Source organism: Aptenodytes patagonicus, chromosome 8, assembly GCF_965638725.1.
Source record: "Aptenodytes patagonicus chromosome 8, bAptPat1.pri.cur, whole genome shotgun sequence".
Classification (NCBI taxonomy): domain Eukaryota; kingdom Metazoa; phylum Chordata; class Aves; order Sphenisciformes; family Spheniscidae; genus Aptenodytes; species Aptenodytes patagonicus.
Genome location: NC_134956.1, coordinates 24,704,601 through 24,728,648, shown reverse-complemented (window position 1 = coordinate 24,728,648; position 24,048 = coordinate 24,704,601). Strand labels below are relative to the sequence as shown.

The window sequence follows — 24,048 nt, the reverse complement described above, 5'->3', positions numbered from 1 at the left end:
AACTATAGCACTTCCTCTTCCTTACATGAAGGAGGACATTGTAGTTTGGCAATGAAATTTAGTTTAGCTTGGCAAAACTATCACCATTGAAAACAGTGTATTTATGGTGGGGAGCACTGGAAATTCTCTACAGTAGCTGGTGTACAGCCTGCCTGTGACACAGCTGGGTTCAGAGGCCCCTAGCTTCAAAAAGAATATGTCGTCTTTTTTCACAGATTACACATTGAATTTCACCCTGCAAATTGCAGCAGGCCTAAGTTTTCTACAATACATCAAGATTTCTTGAAGTATTTTCTACTCAGTTGCCTCTGTGTAATCTCCTCAGTCCACTGAGATTGTACAATTGGAGCAAAAAGCCTTCTGCCATTAATGAGTAATTATTTGTGAATAGATGGAAATGAAATACATTTGCTTGCAAAATTTTTTTCTGTTTCTCTTAATGATCTATTACAGGGCTTCTAGACATCTCTATAATCTGTTTGCACCTATAGCCACTTAAAATTCCTCCTCTGCTTGTTCTTGGGTGACTGAGAGCATTCCGTAGCTCTCGTGACAGTAGTTGTTTAACTTCCACAGTGCTTTGGATTGTAGTTTTATTGACAGTATAGATGTGCCATTCATATTTCTTTCACATAATAAAAGCATCTGAAGATGGAGTGAATTGTGGCCCTGAGGTTTCTTACACTTCCAGTCCAAGAGGACAAACTCAGTCCATCCAAGCTGAGGTGGTGTAAGATGTTATCGCTGCCAGGTCTGCTTCTTGCTGCCTGGTGGGCATGATCGCTGGCACAGGGTTGTTAAAACGTGCTGCTCTCCTGAGGAGCCCAGGCAGCTGGAACCAGCCGGGGGATGGTGGCAGGCGATGGTTGAGGGTATCTCAGCTCTGCGTTCTGCTGCCTCCGCCGTCAGGGCGCTGCCCTCCAGCAAGGGATGGAGCTGGTGCTGGGAGCAGCCGCCGGCCCCGGTGAATCAGCAGTGTGCCGAAGTCGGAGCCTTTATCCCAAGCAGAGCTCAGCGCGAGTGCAGCCACGCAGCCCTGGCCTGGGGCCAGCGTAGCTTGGAAGGTGGGCAGGGGAACCTGGGTCTGTTTGACTTACTCATATAGAATTGGCTGTAGCTGTTGGCGGGAGCTCTTTTTTGTCATCCAAGATTTTCCTTTCTTTAAATCTGTATTGAAATGGCTACTATGTTTCCAGCTAAGCAGGCTTCAGAATTGCTTGCTCGTTTAAAAAAACACCTATGGTCTTTGATGCGTGGTGTGTAAATTGTGGCATTACTGACTTTTCTTGCGCCAGGCTTGTTTTATTCCTCTTTCTTCTCACAGCCTTGCTACTTCCAATTTAAACTCAATAGAGATTGTTACTTGCTGGTAGTGACTTGTATACTTTCACTCTGTCATTGTCATTAAGCATCTGATGGTTGTCAGATTAAATTCATACTTTGGGATTCTCTTCTGTATACTGAAATACAGTGCTGTGGCTGAGTCTTATAATTAGTTTGGTAGATGTGGTTTTACAGGTGGGTTTGGTCTGTCAGTGCAGATGGAAGTGAACTTTGTGGCACCATTTAATTCTCGGTGTATGTGCCGTCTACAGTAGACGGAAACCTATTATGCTACCCCAGGAATGGCAGGCTGAGACTTGAGCCGTGGCGGGACTATTTCTCCCATAGGAAGAGGAGGCGAGTGGGAGAGAAGGGACTGGGGAGAGAGAATTGTGAGGCCATTGTCTTCTCTGCATGGGACCAGAGCCAGCCCTAGGCACAAACGTTAAGACTAAGAGCTTATGTGATTTATTATCCTTGAACATGCTTCAGCCACCCTGGCTATGAACAGTGATGGTTGCAAATATAGGTCAGTCCCGTTGCTTACTGAAGGTGGCTGCTTGTCAGATGTTGGCAGGCTAGATCTATAAGTTGATTTGTATTCATTCAGTTAAAAGTTTATTTCTCTTTTTTATGGATTCCTCGCCCCATATCATATCTTACTATGTAATGTAATTTCTGAGTATTTAGATGGATTTGTGTTTTTAAGTGTTGAATTAGTGCATTAATGCTCCTGCTGCTTTTCAGACTCCTTCACAGAGGGTCTTTGAAATATATCTGCTTAGGTAGCTGTTGCTAAGTGTGTTAAGTGCTGAGACTCTGACCAGTAATGATCCAGTAAGTGAATGTCTGTTTTGCTGGAGAGTGATGAAGCTTTTTATATCTTGAAGTGGTTATGAAAGCTCATAGATAAGTAGAGAAAGCAGAATCATTTCAGGAATTTACTGTGACAAAATGAAGCTTATGCCATATTTCACCAAAGAGTCTGTTGAAGCATCCTGTGATGATGATACGACTTGCTTTTCCTGGGAAACATTTAAGCCATCTCTTACTTAGCATTCCAGTCCTGTTTCCCATCCTTTTTAGCCTTTTTCCTCAACAACAGGTTGGTATTGTTTTGGAAAGGGGAAGAAACACCTGGGAAAAAGAGGGGCTAGAGCATTTGTCTGGGGCTATGCAGGAAGGTGAAAGTGATCCAACATTAGTCATGTCAAAAAAAAAAAAAAAAGCGGTGGTGGCAGAGTGAGCAGTGCAAACACGCTGCTTTTAGTGGTGGTAGCAGACAAGGGTTTTCTTGTCTTGTGTTAAAGAAACAAAAGTAAGCATCTGCTTTTGACAGAGGGACTGAGATTAAATGTTGAAAGATGCTTGCATAAAATACAGATATTTTTGCTACAGTGGTAATCTTAATGCTATGGAAAAATGGTATATTTTCAATATTGGTGTATTGTGGAATAGTTTGCATATATTGTACAAGAAGAAAATATACTGGTAAGGACGTTGAACTGCATTTGGAAGAATGCCTGTTTAAAAATTACATATTTCCTTTTTCCAGATTGTTCCCTTTGTATACGCAAGTTTTTGTCCTACAAAACTCAGTGTCCAACATGCTGTGTGGTAAGTGTTTTTCTTTTCCTCAGCTTGTTTTTTGTTTATTTTTTGGCAAATCTCAGGAGCTTTTCCCTTTGGACTATGCTAAATAATTAATCCTGGTCATATATTGCCACCTTTCCTTTTGGTGAGCAGCTCTTTGGGCAAAGCGTGGTGCTCTTACAACTGGAATTCTCCCGTTTCAGAGCTACTCTTCTGTCAGCATAGGCAGAAGTAGATGGAGCATCAAACCTGGGTTTTGGCTCACAGCTGTGTATACAATCTGTTGTGAAAATTTTAACATTGCCTCCTAGTTTGTTAAAATACACCAGCATTTAAAACACGAGTGCTGAAATTTAAGCACACATATTTTCTGGGATTGAGTGGCCTCACTTCATCTTTCAAGGAATCTTTAGAAGTGCCCACAGACCACCTAGACCTAAAACTCACTGACTCTACTGTGTAGCCTTTTTGGGGATGAGAGGACTATGTTACGCACCAGGGAGAGGAGGCGTTTGCCATGAGAATTAGGTTAAATGTGAAAAGCACTAGAGGCAGGTTTGGCCTGCTCTGCAGGTGGGTGATTATTACAATCTGACTTGAAGGCCTTTTTTGATTAAAGAACACAGAATGCAATTTATTCTAGGCCTTAATCTAACTTTTCATCTTAAGCCAATTGGGCTTTATTGAACCCCTAAAAAACGGTAGGCTGCCTAAAAACAACGAATGACGCTTCAGGAATATTGGCAAAATAGAAGTAATTTTCTTCTGTGTTTCTAAAGTATGAACCACACTAGACTTTTCAAGACTGGAAAACAGATCTATTTGTAGCTTTGCCAATTTTTAAACATTCAAACAAGTGCAGATTACTTGATGTACTTTTCTGGGGAGTACATTTTACTACCGCCTTCTTAAAAGTCACAGGTATTGATATGAGCAAGACCAGTAAAAGCTTTGTAAAAAAAGAAAAGCAGAGAGAGACAGCCAGAGGGATAAAAATCAGAAATTGTTTAAAAATAATGTATTGAATGCACAGTCACCTCATTGTGTTTTCATTCCATAATCACTCAAAAGATTAACATCTCCCTTCATCAGTTTTCATGCCTTGTTGCTTAAGGTTCTTATCACATTCATGGGATCCTTGTTTTGGTTTTCAAAATAATTAGAACTGGGCTACAATAAAGCATTGTTGGAGACTGGGTACACTGGATTTTGTTGCTTTAGCTTTATGCTTCATTTTTATCTATTACCTGTCATTTCCCAGACTTACAGTTCTCAGGCAGTTACTTTAGTTTGGGATATTTTTCAGGAAAAAATGTTTATACTTTGTGCATCTTCATTCACATAGCAATTTGGGGGGGGGGGGGTGGTTGAGGCATAGATCCAAGAAACACATTATTGATCACTTGAACATTTTCTGGGTACTTGCTGTTTTCACTGCATTTGAATGTTTAGGTTTTTTTCCCCTTTTCTTTCTTTTTTTAATAGGCAGTCTCGGAATCTGACCTGAAAAATAACCGGACATTAGATGAACTAGTAAAGAGCTTTAATTCTGCAAGGTATACTGTAATTTTATTAATACAATCTCTGGTTTGGCAGCTGGAAAGGCAGGTGTGACTTACTTTGTGTAACCAGGCCAGGAGTCCTCGTAGAGAAGCAGAGCAAGGAGCAGTGTGAGGACTGACCAAAAAAATTGTGGTGTGACAGAAGCGTTGTCAAAGACAAATGTTTACGCTTTTGGAAAAATCCTACAGTTTTCTGGCTGAAGGTTGCTGTCCACTCAGGTGATGTGTTGGGGTTGTGTAAGCTCATTTTGGTTTTGCTTCTGGTTAGCTGCCGTGTAAGTTACTGTCTCTTCCAACATGTAGGAAGTCAAGATGTGCCAGGATTCTATGGTGAAAATAATGGTAATAAAGATTTTCTTCTAAGATCCTTCCTATGTGCGCAGGGGAAATTCTGAACAGAAACATTTTGTCCAGTGGTAATGGTCAACTTGCAAGGGAATTCTCTTGGTGAAGTCATTGAATGGGAAAAATGTAGGTATTGAGGGACCAAAAATGTGAGTTTTACTGGATGAGAAAAGTAATGGAGTATTGCGCTTTCACCTGGATTTCTTATCTACTTTTCTGTTCACTTTTAATTAATTTTTTATCTCCTCATCTGTTTGAAAGACAAGAACAACGGAATAAGTATGACTTGGTAAAGTCTCATGTATTACTTCTCTGTTTTCTTTTGGTTAGAAGCAGCTCTGTGATTTGCTAGGTATTTTGTAGGTGTTCCTACGTCTACGGGAGACAGATACACTATCATCTTTTTCTCTGAAATTAACTTGGGAGCTTGAAGTCAATGAGATTCTTTGCTTCGTAAGTGATAGGGGGCATAGTTCAGTTTATGGCTTTGTTTCTTGAGAGAGTTTCTCTGTGATGAAGATCTAATCTTCTGTATGACCGCTATTAGATTGAATTGATTTTGTTTGAAGAATTGAAATTCTACAGTTCTGTTATTTTAGCTTGAACTCTGCCTTTAGTGTTTCCTAGTGATAAATGGATTACTATTTTTTTTTTTTTGGGAATGTCTAATTTTGTAGGGAACAAGTAGTGCTGACTTGGACCCATTATGATATTGAATCTTAAACGTTAATTTTTTTTGACTGCTTTAATGGATCAGTATAAATCTTACCAGTCAGAGTAGTTTAATAATCTTTCCTTTTGTGACTCGGAGTTCAATCAATTTCTCAACATAAAGTTAGATCAATAAGACAAAAAATGTAGCGTCCTGTTCTGTACCGGGTGAGGGGGGTGAGGTGGGAAAGAGCCAGTACAGGCTTCTTTCTGGGTCTCGGTAAGAAAGGCCCAACAACAAATGGCTTACTAAGATAACTGCTTTAATAAGACAGACCCATAAGAGGAATATAGATAGTGGGTAAATCTTGTGTCACTCAGATGCTGGGCACCCCACGTTCGTGGCTCTCAGCCTGCGATGGCGTTTGCTCTGCAGATGATCCTGAGTTTGAGGGGAACGCTACTTGCCTGGAGAGTCTTACGTGATATGAGTATCATTAAAGCATAAGAGCACTGTTCGTTTCTGCCCTAGCGATGTTGGTACAGGACAAATCTTCTGTCTCCCCCCCTCCTTCCCCATCTGCTTTGTTTCCTTTTGGCCCTCCCCAAAACAAATCCGAAGTCCGGGCGTTGATTTTTGAAACCTGCTAAGCTCTTCAAGTCCATCCTGGCTTGACTTTGAGCCTCAGGTGGTTAAACATTTATGAAAATTAGGCCTTAAATCTTTTCAGTATTTCACAAAATTCAAACACGTTTCTTAAGTCAGGCCTGTAGGGAAAGAAAATGTTAATGTTGGTAGTACTTAGCAAAATAAAAGCTGTGCTCCAGGTCAGTGTGTGCGTGGAATAGAAATCGTTCTAAATAGACCTGAGTGCTGATCCCATTTGTACTTTTGCTCAACGTTTAGCTCGTGCACAAGTGTTTGCAGAATCAGAGCCTTCATTATCGCTTGCGCTCAGTGAGCGTTTTGGGAGTCCTGCTTCCTCCCCGTAGAAGTGGTGGACTCTGATGTTTCCCGGTAAAAGTGAAGATGTCGTTCATTACGGTCCATTAATGTTAATTCTGTGTGAAAGGGTAGAGGGGCAGTTTTGAATAGGCTTTAATAGGTCTGAATTCACATTGCCCTGCCCTTGTGTTCAGGTGCACACAAAGATCCTGAGCAGTGAAGGAGTTAAGGGAATGCATCGCTCTGATCAGTTATGCCCATAGGCTCCTGTCAGGGTGAGAGCAACCTTTGCTCAGCTTTCTCTCTGCTGCTTGTGCCGTGCTATGCAGGCAGAATTTACCACTCTGACCAGCTCAGGAGAGCGAGACAGGGAGTGCTGTTTGTGCCATCTTTCGTTTATGAACAATATTTTTATCAGTTGCAGTGAGGCCAGTGTCTTCCAAAATAAGTATATAATAAGTATAAAGTTTTACAGTTGTTTTGAAGTTGATTTCATAGTCCTCTAATAAAGAGATTATTTTGGTGAAAATTGTCAGTTTCTGCATCACCTAGTTAGAAAATCTAGCAATAGATTTTAGAATTCTACTTGCATAAGTAGAAAACTAGTCCTTGCTGAACATGATCTGTGCTTTTTTTCATATGTAGGGAAGAAAAATATGTTTTTACTTTCAACTTTCTATCTTAGTTTCCTAATCACGGTTACTTGACAGCTAGTGAGTCAGAGGAATAAAGACATCCACTCTGAGCGCTTGAGAGAGCAGGTACTGTCACTTCTGATACACTGACTAAACTTCCAGGACTGCAGAAGGAATTTCGAGGAGAGAAATTGTCCTTTAGTAGAGTTAGGACTGTCCTGTGTGAGCTCTTCCTAGGAAGATTCACAACCCCATCTCTTCCCTGGAATTTATTTATGTGGAAGCACTAGATTCCCACCTACCTTCTCTGCTTCATAGCTGCTTCGGCAAGGGAGAAGTAAACAGACCATAAAATGGGAACCAGGATCTCGATGAAGGAGGACACTGAAATTTTTTTTGCGGGTCTTGCAGATCTGAAGAAAAATAATTTCACAAGGTGCTTATACTGTTATTAAAGCATGCCTGGCAGAGAGAGTATGCTGTATACAGTGTATTAAGATGACTGTCCATTTTTAGTTAAACTAAAAGCATCATAAATCCCTGTCCTAACCCAAGCCAGCGATTAAAGAGGATGGGTCTCAGAGGAGGATTTGGGTAGTGGTTATAACAGTGCCTGTTAGGACTCACTAACATCTTGTTAATTCATCTTTCGGCCTTTAAAGGGTGCCTGTGCTCTTCAACTGAGGCTTGTCAGCTGTGATGCATTTATTGCTTTTGTGCCAGGAAGGTAAAATTGTAACTTCTAAAACCTTTCAGAGGTGATAGTAGTCTGTGTTAAATTCTTAAGAGCATGTAATAGATAATGTTGAAAACTGCATGCAAAATGCAGAGCTTTTTGAAAATTGTGTTGTCCTGAGGATTACCAGTAGAATCAGTTTCTAGGTGAGCTGGGCAGTCTGGTGATGGTAGAGCATGGACTTCTCCATTAACTGCATGCTTTCTCTTGACTCTGCTGTCTGTCTCTGAACGAAGGATGAATCTTCCACTCTAGTCAGGCTTGTCCGGATCACTCCAGTAACGGCTATCAGAATTCCTATGAATAAAGAGAAATTTAGTAATTCACTCTGGCGGTGAGGGAGGGGAGTGACAGTTGGTAAAGGTACTGTCGGATAGCCCAGGGCTGTGCGGGGAGTGCCTGCGGTGCTCCGGCTCTTCCACCCCTGGGGCACCTGGGTTTGGGGGGCCTGTCCGGCAGGGCCACTAGATGTCATCACACAGCCAGTGAAGCTGCTCAGTGGGCCCAAAATATCATGTTCTGGGAAAAACCAGTCTGGGACTTTTCTCTCCTCTTTTGAATTTAGTCCTAGCATTTTCTGTATTTTCCCACCAAAAAAAAAGGGCATACAGAGATTTCATGTGTGTTTTGGCAAACAAGTTTTCATATTCTTGTCCTAGTGTTCTTTCCATTGATTCTGTGCCAAAATCAGATCCCTTCGGAAAGTCTTTTCATAAGTCTTTATCCTTCAATATGAGGAAAAACTCCATATGATTATTTGTAGACTAATGGTGTAATTAAAACAACCTCTGTTATCGACTTAAGATAGGATAGGTTTTGGGTTTTGTATTGTTTTTCCAGTTTCTCTCTCTTTGTTTTATACCAGACCATATTTTATTGAGACAACTGTTATTACAGAATCTGAAATTTCTGTTTAGAATATTTCTTTATTTTGTCTGCCTTCATGCAAATGTGAACAAGTTGCATTTGAAGTGAGATGGTCTTTTATTAGGGTACTCCGTCTTGTCAGCTCTGGAGCAACTCTCCTGAGTTCAGAAGTCTATCCTTTCATACAGGACTCATTGCAAAAATGCCAAGCTTTGCACTCCGAGCCTTTTGCTGTGTGTCTGCCGCCTGCTTCTGCTGGCCATGGAGCTGCCTTCCTCCCTCCAGCTCTACCTTCAGCCTTTATCGGAATTGCTCAACTGCCCCTTGCTTGGGTTTGCAGTCTGTCTCAGGTCCCAGCCCACCTCCAAACATGCGTTTTGGCCTGGTAGCCATCCTGAGGGGCAAATCAGACTGAAGTTCTCCGCTTCGGAGAATTCGAGGTACTATAAGCTGTACTGTTGTGATACTTCCTGAGAAAGAAATGTTGAGAAAAAGACATACAAATCGCTCTTAAGTCTGGTGAAAAGGTAAACTGATGTGAAGTTTGACTTTTAGGACTGTTGTCAGCTAGTGTGAACACATTGGGAAACGCATTTTAGCTAGTGAATACATGTTGTGGAAAAATAAACAGACGTAATCGGTGGTTACAGATAGTAGAATGTGTTACTTTGGCAAGAGGAGGAGCTCTCAAAAGCAATAGGAAAATACGCAGAAAAGATGAGGGAGATCAGTTGCGTTCTCTCGATGAAGACTGAATATAGGCAACTGGCTAATTGTTCAGATATTTTTGCCTTTTGGGGTTGTATCATTCTTTATTTTGTGGGAAAACTTAACTGTGATATGATGCCAGATGATTGCATTTACATATCTGTTAATCTGAGCCATGCAGAATTTAGCTTGCTGTAGCATAGGATGCTGGGCTTTTGTGTAAAAATGGTTGCTTAACAGCCAAAAGAATAATGATAAGACTGTGTGTTGACTTTGATTAGCTACTTTAATGGTAGGCTGCCTGTTTGAAAACCTGGGGGAGCCTGGATAAATAGACATTTTTTTACATAACCAAAAGATAAATTCCTTGTTCAAAAAGGGGAAAAAAATTTTAAAAAAATACATCTTTAGTTGAACACCCAGCTGCATCCTTTTGAGGATTAAACTTTGCCTAAGTGTATTAGGAATAAAAGGCAACTAATTTGTTCGCTTTTGAACCTGATCGTAGAATATAACCATCTGTGATGTGACAAGTCTTCTGAGGCTATAGTTTGTTACCTTTAAGTTGAAGAATACTGTGCATTTATCTGCTGTAAAATGAGATCCTTTGTCTGCCAATTATTGCTGCTAATGGCCGTGTCAAGCAGACCATGCCGTCAGACCTTTCTGATACTTCTGGGTGAAATACACCCCTTGTAAACAGCAAATGTGAAGCAGGAGTGGGACAGGGCTGCGCGAAGGCACTCTGTTTATGTTCCCATTAACTAGCTCCTGAGTTCCCCATGAGGTTGATCCTACACCAACAGTAGTTAGACCACTCTGTGTCTGTGTCAGCCGGGGAAATAACCTCCTTAAAAACCTCCAGTCCATATCTAGGCATAAGCAGACAGAAAAACATAGTTTTGCTGCCACGCTTAATTGCACTTGTTTGCACTGCAGAAAGTTAGAGTGTCTTGGGACAGATGTGAATTGCCATTGACAGATGTGGTCGTTACATCCTGTAATCCAGGAAACTTAAACTCCAAATCGGGCTTCTGGATCTAGCTTGAATATAACCAGTACAGAGTGTTTGGTGTGCTGAGCAGGTTGTTCACCAGGAACCCAACCTAAACTAGTGCAATTGTGGGATCATCTGGTGACTTATGTATCTTTTAAAAACAAGTTGATATATACAGACAACTTGTAGTTAGTTGTTCTTCTCAGGCATGAAAAATTTTTATTTTAAAAGACTGAAAAGTTTTCCAAGTAGTTACCCAGTGCTGAACTGTCTTCAGCGCAGCATGGATTGGGGAGGTGGAGGCACAGGGGCACATGAGGTATACTGTGCCTTTTGGTGCCTTTGGGCTCGTAGGCTCCTCGGCATCCTCAGAAGCTATCCCTGTTCCCATCCCTTCCTCTTGTGTTATCCTGCTATAAAGAGAAGTGAAAGGGAGGTCCTCCCTACCCCACTTAGCAAGTGGGGACAGAGTATCTCTTAAGAGGTGAACCCATCTCCTCCATTCGTTGTTAGAGAGATGCTTCATTTCCTTTAAGATTTTGCATTTTTTGTAAGCTGTCCCAGTTTGTCAGAGCTTGTAGATGGTAAAACGTTTTTTGTAATTGCCTTTTTTTTGGATAGGACTTCTGAGGATGCAGCAGGCTGGGGCTTGGCAGCTGTGCAGGCTTTACACTCTTGGAGAGCTCAAGTGAATGGTGTACAGGTTGCCAAGGGATGATGGAGCAGTGAATTAAAGAGGAGTAGGTTAATGACTGCGTGTGTACTTCTGCTGGCTGTCTTTGGCTGGATGATATGAACTTTGTTGTGATCCTCAGGATGTGAAGGACTCTTGTCAAAGTAGTAGTGGGTAAGAGTGGGGTATGTGGTTTGTTCATCGTTGATGTTAGTGGGAAAGCCTTCCCTCCACCTGTGATGATACAGGAGTGAAAGTGAACCACAAGGTATATGGGCAGTCTAGACAGCTGCATTGCTATGCTGTCTCCCTGGCAAGAATGCAGTCTCTGGCTTAATTTATCTTAGATTGATCTGTATAAAATACATGGTAAAATAAAAAGATTCTGCAAAAACCCCTGGGGTGGGGGTAGGAATAAAACATGTCTTTAAGATCTTTTGCAATTGCCTGAGTTAGGACAACTGTGACTTTATAATTCTTCATATTACCTCATAGCACTAATGAGACAGACAAGAGAATGAGCTTTCTGCTGCTACTGTGTTCCTACTGATAAAATACAAGTTTATTTCTTTGAAAAGAGACTTCTGTTTAACTCGTGTCTTGACATTTGCTAGCCCTGAGGAGGGTAGGAAGTACAAGTGAGGGGTAAAGCATGCATAGATGGGTGGTAAGCGTTCTGGTGGAGATTGAAGCGGGCTGTTCTTGAGGACGGTTATGTTTTTCCCTTATTTTATAGGAGAAAAGAATGGAGGGTTTGTGCTCTTTGGCTCATTCTCGATGAAACGTGACAGAAGTAGTTTGGGTTAGCTGACACTAAATCTCAAGAGCTGACAAGCATGGAGTTATCTCTTGGTGGGTTCTGTTCAGCTGGGTGGGCAGTGAGCAGCTGTGCTAAGGAGATCCACAGTAAGGAGGGACAGAAGGAATATGGCAATGCTTTCTGCTAAGCTCTTTGGTTTCAGGAGCCTCTGTCACAGCTGGTTACAGTGCTTGAAGTACTCTGGCTTGAAAATGGTCATCTACCATCTTCAAGTAAGGGGGACAACTCTTTTTGTTCTTTACTGTGTTCCATGTGATGTTTCGAGAGGCATTTTATTACATCTGCAAAATGTAATTTATTTTGTTTGAAAATCAGAAAGATAATTCTTTGATTCTGTAGAGCATGGCAAGGCTCAGCTTGCGTGCTCCTGCTCCTGGGTTGTGTGGGCTAGCCAATTCCCAAGTGCTGCAAGGGGGAGAGGGAGGAAGGAATGGAGGAAAAGCTCCATCTGTTTTCGTTCTGGTTTCTTCTCAGAGAAAAAGCTAATACTGTTCAATGTAGCTAACTGCATGTTGTCTTCTGGATGCTTCTAGACAACAGCTGTTCCAGTTGGTCTTGGATACTCCACTGACTTCATCTCCATTGGCCTGTAGCAGGCATTCAGCTGGCAAAAGCCACGTTAGGAGTCCTATTTCTTGGCCAGTTTTAAAAGAAGAGGTGCCAGTGATTGACAGTTTCTTGAGAAAGGAAAAAGTCTGCACCTTGACAAAGGAGGCAGATGGCCTGGCAGGAACAGATCAGAAGATTTTCAAAACTGAGGAATGCCATAACCTTTACAGCAGTTCTGCAGAGGTTGCTGGTAAAGACAATGAAGTGGGATCACGAGAGAGTCCTGAGTGCACCAAAAGTCATGAAAAGTCTTCTGCATCTGTGGTAAAAGTAGTCAAGAAAGGTGAGATGCTTAATTTTTGTTTTTGTCCTGTTCTCTTCCCGAAGTCTGGTTGTGGTTGGCTGTACGCATTAAAGTACCTTCAGTACGTGGCATTCATCTCGCTTCTCTGCATTGTTCTGATCTGCATTGGCATGTTCAGATGCTTCCCGTTTAACTGGACTATGCTTCATTCAGATTACTGCTTATGTGGGACAGCTCTGCTACAAGCATATTCTTGATGAGGAAGTTTGGGCTGATGCCAAGTAATTAAATGGAGTTCAACACTTACAGATTCCTTTGCTTTGAGTAACAACTCTAGAAAACAGTAATTGCATAACAGACTGACTCAGTAAAAAATGAAGTCATTTTCTCTTCTCCTTCCCTGTAATGACTAGACAGACAACATCGACATTCATTCTGCTCTCATATCCTTAAGTAACCAGAAGCAAGGTATTTTATAATGTGTTTGTTATTTGAGGGGTGCACCCACAATCAAAATGATCATGGTTTCAGTTTTGTTAATATTCCTATTCATACACTCTCCAGAAGAAAGTAATCTGCTTTATTCTTCTGTAATACTGCAGTGTTAAGATTAATTTATTTTGAAGCATGAAAATGCCCATTTATACTAATCAACTACAATAAAATGACAGAATCCTCTTAGTTTTGACATGATGGCAGCCATCCTATTGACCCAGTTGAAAGCCTAAATTAAAATAAAAGACCATGTAGGAGTCCAACACTGATTCTTATTAGTTCGTATTTATCTGTTCTTTGTTTAACAATTTATTCAGCTGGAACTCTGAAGTTCATATTTATTCATTAGCTGGGTAAATACTGCTTAAAGACGTAATACAGCCGGAAAAGTAGCCATATGAAAATGGCATCAACTTAGCCAGAAGTTACGCTTCCTAGTTTTAGGCATCAGACTTGCTCATGTTAGTAATTTAAATCCATGAAATTTTACCGCTCATTTATTCTTGAGCAATTGACATTTTCATTTGCTTACCATTTTATGACCTTATTAGATCCTCGAGCATGCATTACACTGAAATTATTTCCACAAATGCAAAGTAGTTGGTCAAGCAATGTAAATGAAAGACTTAAAATGAGGCAGTGCTGAAGTGGTTTTAGTAAGTCTTATTTGTTTCTGCTTTAAGAATTGAAGTGTTAACTTCAAATACAATAATAGACTGCTCAGAACTATTGTGTTATGTTACTGTCCCAACTCTTCTTTTTCTTTTTTTTAACCTTTGACTAGAATATGATGTCACGGGAGTCAGGAATTGCAATGCAGTGTTACCAGATAACGCTCTCGATTCCCACAACATTTCACAGTGTTTTTCATAGGTTGTTTTCTGTTTTGTCTTTTAAATCAAAACCAGCTTCCTTCATACTAATACAGAGGATGTCAGTTAAAGAATCTCTTTCTCATACTGTTCATTTAAAGTTAGCCATTTGTTTTTGACATAATGTGATTGCTAAAGACAAATATTTTAAGTCTGTGTTTTTTGACTGTCTTTATGGGTAATGTTTATAGGTGCTTCTTCAAAATATGATGCAAGAAGAATTCTGAGTTGTGTGGGACCATGCTATGGAGCGTTTCTCACCCTCTGAGCCCAAGTCACAAAATCTAGTTATCTGTACTAAGAAATGAGTGTGAGGCATGGTTGGGTCATAGGATTCCTGTGGGGCTGAGTTAACTCATGTATTGACAGTCCTGTTGAGAGCCATAGGCTGGGAACATTATGTTAATATGAATAAAGTTTGTGCTATACTGTTTTATCAAGATGAAGCAGCTTCCTTTATTTGGGAGTGAAATACTGCAAAAGTGAAAGACATTAGCACGGAAATATGCTTACGTTTACATTGGCCCCTAGGTTTCCGTGTAGTATGTATGTTATTCTAGATTTTTATTAGAGACTTCATTCCATCTGACTGCAGGGAAGATGAGAGCCATTCTGATATTACATAGAGAGGGAAATAAGTGTTCTGGAATGAAAATGAGAGCGAAAAATTAAGATTCTGGATCGACATGCCAGATCATTTAAAAAAAGAAATCTGGAATTCTGGATTTTCATTTTCTTCAATCAACAATTAGTTTTTCAGATGAAAACATTTGCTCTTTGCTGTAATATACACGCTAGTAAGTTCCTTCTCCCTTGTTTGCAGTGGATTGTCCTGTTTGTGAGGTTGCTATTCCAGAGCAATATATAAACAAACATCTGGATAGCTGCTTGACAAGAGAAGAGAAGAAGGACAGCCTCAGAAGGTAAGAAACAACTTTAAGAACTTTTATATGCGTGTAGCCATTTTTCTACACTGCTGAAATAAGAAATATTATTGATGGGTTATAACACAGTGGATTGTGTTTGATTCTTGGTTACCTGCTGTATAGATCACTCTAAAAATCACTGTATAAATATGATAGTGGTGATTCTTCCTTCTCAAGAAAGTATGTGGATCACCAGCAGAATTACTTTTTGGCTTTTAGTGGCAAGAAAACACTGGACAATGTTTTAAAGAATTCAACACAGGGAGTAAAACTTTGTACATTATTCTTGTCACATTTCTGCTCGCTAGCATTAAAATTCTATTCAGATAACACTTACTCCCATTTTTCACTTTGTGAATGAATTGCTTCCCCTGATTCAGAAGGGGCAAAAGACAATTGCTTCACTAGCTGTCAAGTTAAAAAATAAAAATTGCACCTCACTCTGCTCACTGTAGTTCTTTTCAAGTTGCCCCAGTCAAGGTTGTTTCTTTGAGATCTGAATTTCCATAAGATTAATGCATACCTTTGATGTTACGCCTCCGCCCTAGAATTTGTCACGATCACCACATTCACATCATAAGTGTAGATTTCAGTTTGTTTTACTTACTAGCATAAATTTAGGCCATTATTATTTCTACCTGATCAGACTTAAGAAGTGCAAGGGACTTTTACTGCATGCGGTTTTACTGCATACTTGTATTTCAAATTCCTGTGAACCTTGAATTAGAAAGTAATTTTATGTTAAAGCTCTTATTTTGCTCAGTCATGCTTAGAATGCAATCTATAAGCTAAAGGACTTTGAAAATGAATAAATGGTAAATTAATATTGAAATCTGATGTTACATTTTAATTTTCATTTGGGATATTTTTAGTATTTTCTCTGTTCTTAATGAATGGAAATAAAAGCCAGAGCTTTCTTTGGTATCAAGCCCATGTCCCTAACAGAATTTTAAACTTTGCTTATTTTATCTAGACTGCTTGGATCTTAAGAAAGTATCATGCAAGATACTTCTCCTTAGGGACTGGCTGTTGTGTATTAAATGCTGGCTTTTTGGCAATGTATTTATTTTATGGCAGTGTTGTTTGGGTTTCAGTAACAGCACATCTCTAGTTCTTCTCTGAGGAATTTTAGCTCTGTTTATTCTTAAATTAGGAGCACATGGCATGCTAAGTTAACAGTTGAGCAGTATTTCAGCGGAACTGATAATTTAGTCCCCCAAACCTGCACAGGAGTAATTACAACAGGTAAGTGTATGTTCACAAAGAACACTGCATTTCTAAAGGATGGGAAAAAAACCCCACCAACGTTAAGATTCAAAACTGTTGTCATGTAGCTGTCTGCTTGCAAAGCTGTCATCACTCTCCTAGGTCATGATACAAAGCTTCTTCAGGGCTTTCAAAAGACTTAATTATTCAATGACATTTTTTATATTTCCCAAAAGAATCTGAAAAAAGTCTTTTCCTGAGAAGTGTATTGTGGTAATGCATCTTTTTTTGCCAGCTGTGCTACAGGGGCTATGGGAGAGTAAAAGAATTAAAGATAATTTTTGTGTAAGCCTTTTTTTTTTTTTAAACTTTGAAATTTATTTTCAACATGATAAGTTGAAAATGCTGAATATGGTTTTCAAATAAGTCTCTTGCTTTCACAATGGGAAGCTGTTAACTTCTCTGTAATTCAGAGCAGTGCAGCTGAACTTTCTTTTGCTGCAGGAAGAAAAGTGTCTTTAACTAAATGCTCTTCTGTAACTAATAAATTATTTAAGTTGAAGAAGGTGAGCATGGCAGTAGATGGATTTTGGTACCTTTGTTGAGTGTATTTTACCAGGAGGTGTAGGGAAGACTGAGCTAATTTGTGCAGAAGGAAACTGTTCTGCTAATTTTAGATGACAAAAGTTGTAGTAGGACTTGAATTTTCTATGGCAGTTTCCTGTAATTAGGATGTTTTCCCTAGTTATGCCAGGAATGTTGAGTTCTTCTGACATAAGGCAGTGTGAAGGAGTGAATTTTGGTTTTAGATGTTCATCCGAGAGCACTATTAGTTCTCTTTAATGTCACTTTCTGTACTACCAAACTACCCTTCTGTTAGATGGGAACTACAAATTTGCTTTCAGGTACATGACTATCTTTCTCGAAGTAATTTTCCCAGAAAGCTGAAAAAATCTCGTAATTCAAGTTTTGGATTGCAGTTTTAATGCTTTTAAAACTTCACCAACCGATTCAGGTAAGACATGTCCAGTACTTGGGTGGAAGACCTGTGTTTCAGCAATCTGAATCCAGTACGCTTCCTTTTGAATGCAGAGTGAATGTAGGCTTGATCCTAATGAAGACAAACAATACTGCGTGTGCTGATGTGATTCCGAAGCCTTTGCTGTAGATATTAAAAACAAAGCTGTAGTTCTTGTTACATGAGCAGTGTTTGCATCATTTCCTAAAGAAAATCCGACTAGACCTATTGCTTTCTGCACGTTTGAAATTTTCATTGTGGTAGGTGGAATAAGTGTTCTGGCTTCCTAGAGCTGTTGCTGTTGCATCTGTGAAACACTGTTTAATTGGTTGTGTGTCTATCATGGCTGAAACAATTTTTTTCAGGTATGTCTTACCCAGAGTGGGTGAAATACCCTGTAAAAATGTAAGTCGGTATTTTGATTTTCATAGGAGTATTAATGAAAAAAAGTTTGTTTCCTTTTCCTTTTGCAGTTCTGCTCACAAAAGGAAGCCTATGTCTAAAGTTGTTTACAACTTGCTCTCTGATCGTGATTTGAAGAAGAAACTAAAGGAACATGGTCTGTCTACCCACGGGACCCGACAACAGCTCATTAAAAGACACCAAGAATTTGTGCACATGTATAATGCTCAATGTGATTCCCTAAATCCCAAATCAGGTAAGTTAGAAATTCTAGGAAAGTTGTTACCATTGCAAATTATTTGTATGCGTTTCTCCTTCTCTTAGTTCTCAGGGTAGGAATAAGGCTGGTTTGAATATTTAGGAAAACTGGAAGAATTTATCTTACCTAAATCAAGATGAATGCAAAAAAAGGAAATTTAATGAAAGCCAGAAATGTGTTGCTATACTCTGGAAGTATCCAGCAAGGATGTAAATTTGTGTTGAAATTCTTTGATACTTCCTGGTTTACTAACCATGTTCTGAAAAATGTTCTGTGTTTTTATTGACTTTGCATTTTAATGAGTGCCTCCAAATTAGACTCTGAGGCTTTTAGTCAAAAAATTGGAAATACCTGAGGTTCTTAGCAAGTGAATAGATTATTAATTTATCTTTTGTTCTGAATTTGTTCTCTTCCTCCCATACACTGAGACTTTTACATTTTTATTGGATTTAATTTCAAAATTAGATTTCTTTTTGGAGATGACAGCAAAGGGTAGAATGAATTAATAAGAGAGTGTTAATGTTTTGCTGGAGTTTACATCAATTTAGGTGTTTGGCAGCAATTTTATACAATTAAACTCAGACTATATATACAATTAAACAGCTGTATGGGATAAGGAGAATGTGTTTTAGTCTCTAATGTGAGTGCAATATAAATTTCCTTTAAACAGCAGTCTGTTGTTTGCATGTGCTCAGGCTTAATGCTTGGAAAATGCCAGGGCTGGAACACGGAGGATGAGATCCGAGTAGGGTATTTGTGCTGCCTGGTTTTGTAGGCAGTGTGGCCATTTTTAAAATCTTGAATAGCATGTATGAGCTAGAGGGAGAATTGTCCCAGCTCATCTTGTTATATTCTATTTTATACAAGATGAAAACTTGCATCTTTTTTAAAGATGTGTCATTTGTCATCTCTCAGTTCAGTTCTGCAAGTGATACAATAACAGCACAAATACACTGGTGTGTGTGGGTGAGAGATAGGCATCAGATTTATAGTTACATTATTTTTTTATTTGATTAGAAGCTTATGGCAAACACTGCTTTTAAAGGAATTTCTAACAGGATCATGTTCTGAAATTACTCTCCTGGGAGCTGCACAGCCGTTAGTGTCCTGGAAATTCTCATATAGCTGGTATTGTATTTTCTGCACTGGTTTCAGGATGTAGCTTGCCGTCTGCTAGGTCTGTAACATAGGTCAGTCCTGCTGCTGGCAAGAGCTGGTCTCGGTTATTTCAAAGGTAGAGAGATGAGGAATATTGTTCCTCACCCTCAGTTTGAGCTCTTTAATTTTCATGTTTACAGAGAGCCTTAAGTCCTGAAGCACAAGTTCACCATTTCTTCCAGAAGTTGTAAAAAATTCTGAATGTTTTTGTGTGTACTGAAGGGCTCGGAAACTATTGGGACCAGATAAATTTTTGTTCTTGCTGGCAGTGGGACTCTCGGGAACTGAGTGAGCAGGCAGGGCAGTGAGCTGGGAGCTGAGGAGCCGCTCGTGCACGGCTGGGTTCAGCATCTCTGTGGGTTAGATAGCATACCACTGCAGGTGCACAGCTAAACTTTGTATTTGCTATTTGTTGTTTATCTATAACAGGAATAATTTGGGGTCAGGGGTGAGAAGTACCCTTTGAGAAGGATGCCGGATTTAAACACAGTAAAAACCACTTAATTCATCAGTTTTCATTTAACAAATTTGACAGTACAGGGGAGTATTTATTTCAAGTGAATATTAAAAGCTCATATGTTAACTCCATGCACATGTGGTTTTATATGTGATCAGACAGTCGGAAATGCTGAATATGCACAACTACCGTGGCATTTCAAAAATAAAGTATGTTTTTGGTGTTCAGCTCTTTCATTAAACAGGCAGAACCACCAGATGCGGTGCTTTTTGAAAAATAAAGTTAGTCACTGCAGACTATAAATATGAATTTAGCAGCCAAACTTTAGGATCCTGCTTTTTGAAATCTTGATTCCACTTACCAGCTCTTGGCTTGGATTCTGGGAGCAAGTGTATGAGAAAAGCAACCAACAGTATTTGCAAAATGAAATTTTGCTCCTTTAACCATTTTAAGAACTTGACTGAGAAGGCTAAGTGCCTAAATGATTTAGGTGCCAAGTGTCACTGCTTAGTTTGTGCCTAAGCGCTTCTGAAAATAAACATAAATGCTTTCAAAAATTGTTTTATGGGGCTTCAGGAAGTCTCTGGGATGAGAACCGGCACACACAGTTAAGATTGTGTTTGACTTCAGCAACGATAGAAGTTTAGGAAGTTTGTTGTTTAAGTCTGCCAGAACAGCACTTGTATCAGAATTTCAATCACGATATGATTTATGTTAATCTTGGAAATTTAATTAAACACTCTCAAAGCCCCTCTCCGAGTTCCCCAGGGGCAGAAGCAGACATAGAGCTGCTGTAGGTCATGGAGGTATGCCATCGTCCGATGGCTAAACAGGAGCAGAGCAGTTTTGAAGTAGGAGTGAGGAGTGGGCTGGTCGGGAGCTGTGGCAGCTCAGGGTGAGGGGAGAGAAGGGTCAGGGGGTTGGGGTTGCGCTGCTGCCGTTACGCCGCAGCAAGGTCGGCCTGAGAAGTGGATGCTGGTTCGACTGGAGCCTCATGTCTGCTCAAGGTGTGCTAGAACTGAAGCTGTGCAGTACAGGCGGCTCTCTCTTAGTCCTTTAATGTGCTGGGAGGTACTCGGCTCTTGGGGTGATTCTTCACTTGATGCTGGTGATGAAGCAGTGCTGAATCCCTGTCCGTGTCATTCATCCAAGGCTAGCTAAATGAAGAGTTTCACAGTGTGTTACAGTGCACTTCAGCTAGTCTGCCCTAAGTAATGCAAAACTAGTACTGAGTTCTGGCTCAATACCTATTTATAAAGGGTGAATTATTAAACTAGCACTTAAGATGCAGACATGCATTTTCAGTGGTAGCAGTGAACCTAAAGTCACTATATAATACGAATAGCTGAGCTGCTGAGGAAGCATAGGTGTCAAATTCCTGGATTTTGCTTAAACCAGTTTTGAACGGGTTTTACTCCTTCACAGCTTAATAAGCTTCTTGTTCCCTCGATACTTTACGGTCTAGTGAAAGTGTTTGTTTTAATAAAACCCCTTAGCTACCTAGTAGCTCTGTGAAAATGATTAAGTGTAGAAACAGATTTGTAAAAGTAAATGTCAAAGTAAACCATGCAGGGTCCTGCATAGCTGTAGTTTTAGTTAAAATATTAACAAACAAAGTTACGTCTGTTTATGTGCTTTTGAGATGTCGGACTTAATAGTTAGAGTAGGTTGTAATTCAACTTTGGACTATGGGTTGTGGACATAAGCCTGCAAACAGTTTTGCATTGCCTTGGAAGGTAGTCCTCGGAGGTAAAAATAAGATAAACAGTAGATGTCATTATTCTATCTTCTGTTTAAAGGTACAATATGAAATGGAAACTCTTTATAAGACATGCCTGTACACAACAGAAACACTGTAGTATGCTAGAGTAAGATTCAAATATGATTTGAAAAGATTACATTTTCCCATGAATTTAATACAAAGGAAATGAGAGCAATGGCCCAGGAGGTGGCTGAGAGCCAGCTGCCGGCAAGCACCGTGCAGCTTGCTGCAAGGCGCCTCGGCCAAGGCCCGCAGCTCCCGACCTTGCCTCCTGGTCCCTAGTCTCAGGCACTGCCTCTGCTGCTCAGCTGCTGCAGATGGGAGCAGTTCCTCTGTGTGAACAAATGCCCGCCGAGCACTGGTGTAAAACCACGCCATTTGGATTTCCCTGTGATTGGAGTCTGAGTTTTCACTGCTGGAGAGCTAATGCCGGTTTGTCTCTTTGTGATTTAAATTCATGGTAGTTTCTTTCAGTGCTGTTACATCTTTTTTTATTTAACAGCTCCTGTTTTAGTGATCCCTGTCTTGTATTTTCAAACAGTTGCAGAGGTTGTTAAAGAGCTGGAAAAGAATGAGAAGATTCGGGTTCAGCTTGAATTTAATAAAACCAGTGAAAATGTAAGCTAAGTATCTTTGTTCTCAAAGAGGGGGCGGCCTAGGAGAAATTGCAGAGTGGGCACTGAACATGTTTGCTTATCATTTTATTATGAGAATTCCCAGGTTGCATGTTGGAATTTGCATATACCATCTTATAATCAACATGATTTTCTCATACCACTCATTTGTCATGGGCAGTTCTTCGTGTACTGCTGATGTTTCTATGCCCAAACCATTTAAGTGGGAGCATTTTTTTGATTGCAGTAAAAATCCTTGAGAAATGTTCCCCTTGGTCATATTGGAGGATTTTGACCCTCCATGGCAGTGTGGGGAATATTGTGCTTCCTAGAATACTCTAGGATTTAGCTAGCAAATTCCTTGCTTCCGTAACAGCAATAGTGCCTGTTCTTTTCCCATGACATATGATACTTTTGTGACTTTTGGAGCATGTTTGTTGCACAGTATTAAGAAATATTTTATGGTGCACACATGGGTGTTATATGGGGTGGCTTGGCTTAGTCCTGTTGACTTTGCGAAAGCAAAGCAAGACAGCATGTATATGTGCTTTATATATTACTGTCTGCGGATGAGATGGTAAGAGCTGGTGGGTGAAAAACAGAGAGCTGATCCTTCTTCCAGTTTTAAGTCTCTAGTTTTAAAGTATGCAGCTTTATCATCTTTTTGTTTCTGTAAATAAACATTTGTGTGATTTCTGTAGAGCTTGACCTTCACAAAGGACCAGACAGAGGAAGAAATAGACGAGATCCACACTGATTATCGTAAGTAATATGCAAGTTTCACTTTGCTTTTAAATTCACCTTCTTTTCCTTTGTACTAAAATATACACACAAAAGTGATGCTTTTCATGTGTGTGTGCTTCCCCCATCCCCCATTTAATAAATCAAAGCTGGAAGTTCTCTGTTTGGGCTGAAACTTCCTCTTTGAAACTCAGTCTCTGTTAAGTAGTGACGTTTGACAAAACTCACTGCCAGGGCTGGATAAGATTGAGATGGAAGCTGATTGCCTCCTTAGCACACCTCCATTTATGCACTTTCTATTTACCTTCTTAATGGGCCTATGTTTGTTGGACATAAAGAACAGCAAAGTAGAGTTTTTATGTCTCCTGCACTGGATGTGCTATGCGTAGTTGTACGGTTTCACTGGGAACCCTCAGGCAGAAATAAGCAGAACTTCTCCAGACTCCCTGAGACCCCAGCAGTGCTGGGCGTGCATGCCGGCTGTATCCCGTCGAGCTGCCTGGGCTGCTGGCTGTCACATGGAGGGGGAGCTCTGTTTCAGTGTCCCACTCTGTGTAAGACTCTCTGTGCAATTCTTATGATGCCGGTTTTGTAGAACAGAAGAGCAGTTGTGACTGCAGTGAAAGCTGATTGTGCTTTGCTTGTGAGATTTCACCCTTCCTTGCTCCAGATTTTTTGGCACGTTCTCTGAGAGTAATCTGAATTACTCAGAGGTTCATGTAAATTGGTTAATTATTTTGCCAGCTCTATACTTTGTTAAGACTTGGGCTTGCAGCATATGAACCTGTGTGTATTAAGTCACTCACTGATTGTTTAAAAAAAAAAAAAAAGCTTGTTACCTACTGTTGTGTCCCTGTGAACAATGGCATGCGCTCCTGAGTGGTTTTATACATACAGAATTTTCTCAGCTTCTGGTTTGATACTGTTTTCTCCCTTTTTTTTGAGATTCTGGGCACTGTATGACTTCTGCTCTGCAGGCAGCTCTGCTGGCTGTGAGCCCTCCAGGAGCACCAGCCTGGCTCAGGCATAGCTGGGCCACTCCAGAGGGAGGCATCCCTGCCGACAAGGAGTGTGCTGAGCTGGCAAGATGGGGTGAATGCTGGCTGTCTTGGCCCTGCGCTCACCAGTATACCCAGTAACACAGATACTGGCTTTTCCCATTACTCAGATATTCCCTCCTCCCCTACAACTCTTAGTGGTCGGACATTGGCTTTATTTAAAATGTGCCTGTATTCTGGGTGATGGTTGGTCTTCCCAAGTCTTCTAACTCATCCTGTAGCAGATAAGTGTGTATAAATTTACTCTTTCTATACCTTATTTTTCTAGGTTTGCTGTCCAGTGCAGAGTGACATTAACTGACAAGCAATGTAGCCATGGTAGTTTATATTTAATATGGCATTTCTAAAATACTTTATGGCTGCATGTGTCT

At 40.2% G+C, this 24,048-nt stretch overlaps 1 protein-coding gene across 3 annotated transcripts in view; it reads left to right on the top strand.

Moving 5' to 3' along the window:
* The window catches only part of RAD18 (RAD18 E3 ubiquitin protein ligase), a 64,244-nt gene that overhangs the window by 5,343 nt on the left and 34,853 nt on the right, over nucleotides 1-24,048 (top strand). For all 3 annotated transcript variants that reach the window (XM_076346721.1, XM_076346722.1, XM_076346720.1), the window contains exons 3-9: nucleotides 2,879-2,940; nucleotides 4,402-4,472; nucleotides 12,390-12,748; nucleotides 14,900-14,999; nucleotides 17,700-17,884; nucleotides 21,806-21,882; nucleotides 22,580-22,640. In XM_076346721.1, the coding sequence (XP_076202836.1) occupies nucleotides 2,879-2,940; nucleotides 4,402-4,472; nucleotides 12,390-12,748; nucleotides 14,900-14,999; nucleotides 17,700-17,884; nucleotides 21,806-21,882; nucleotides 22,580-22,640 (915 nt within the window). The remainder of the gene's footprint in view (nucleotides 1-2,878; nucleotides 2,941-4,401; nucleotides 4,473-12,389; nucleotides 12,749-14,899; nucleotides 15,000-17,699; nucleotides 17,885-21,805; nucleotides 21,883-22,579; nucleotides 22,641-24,048) is intronic.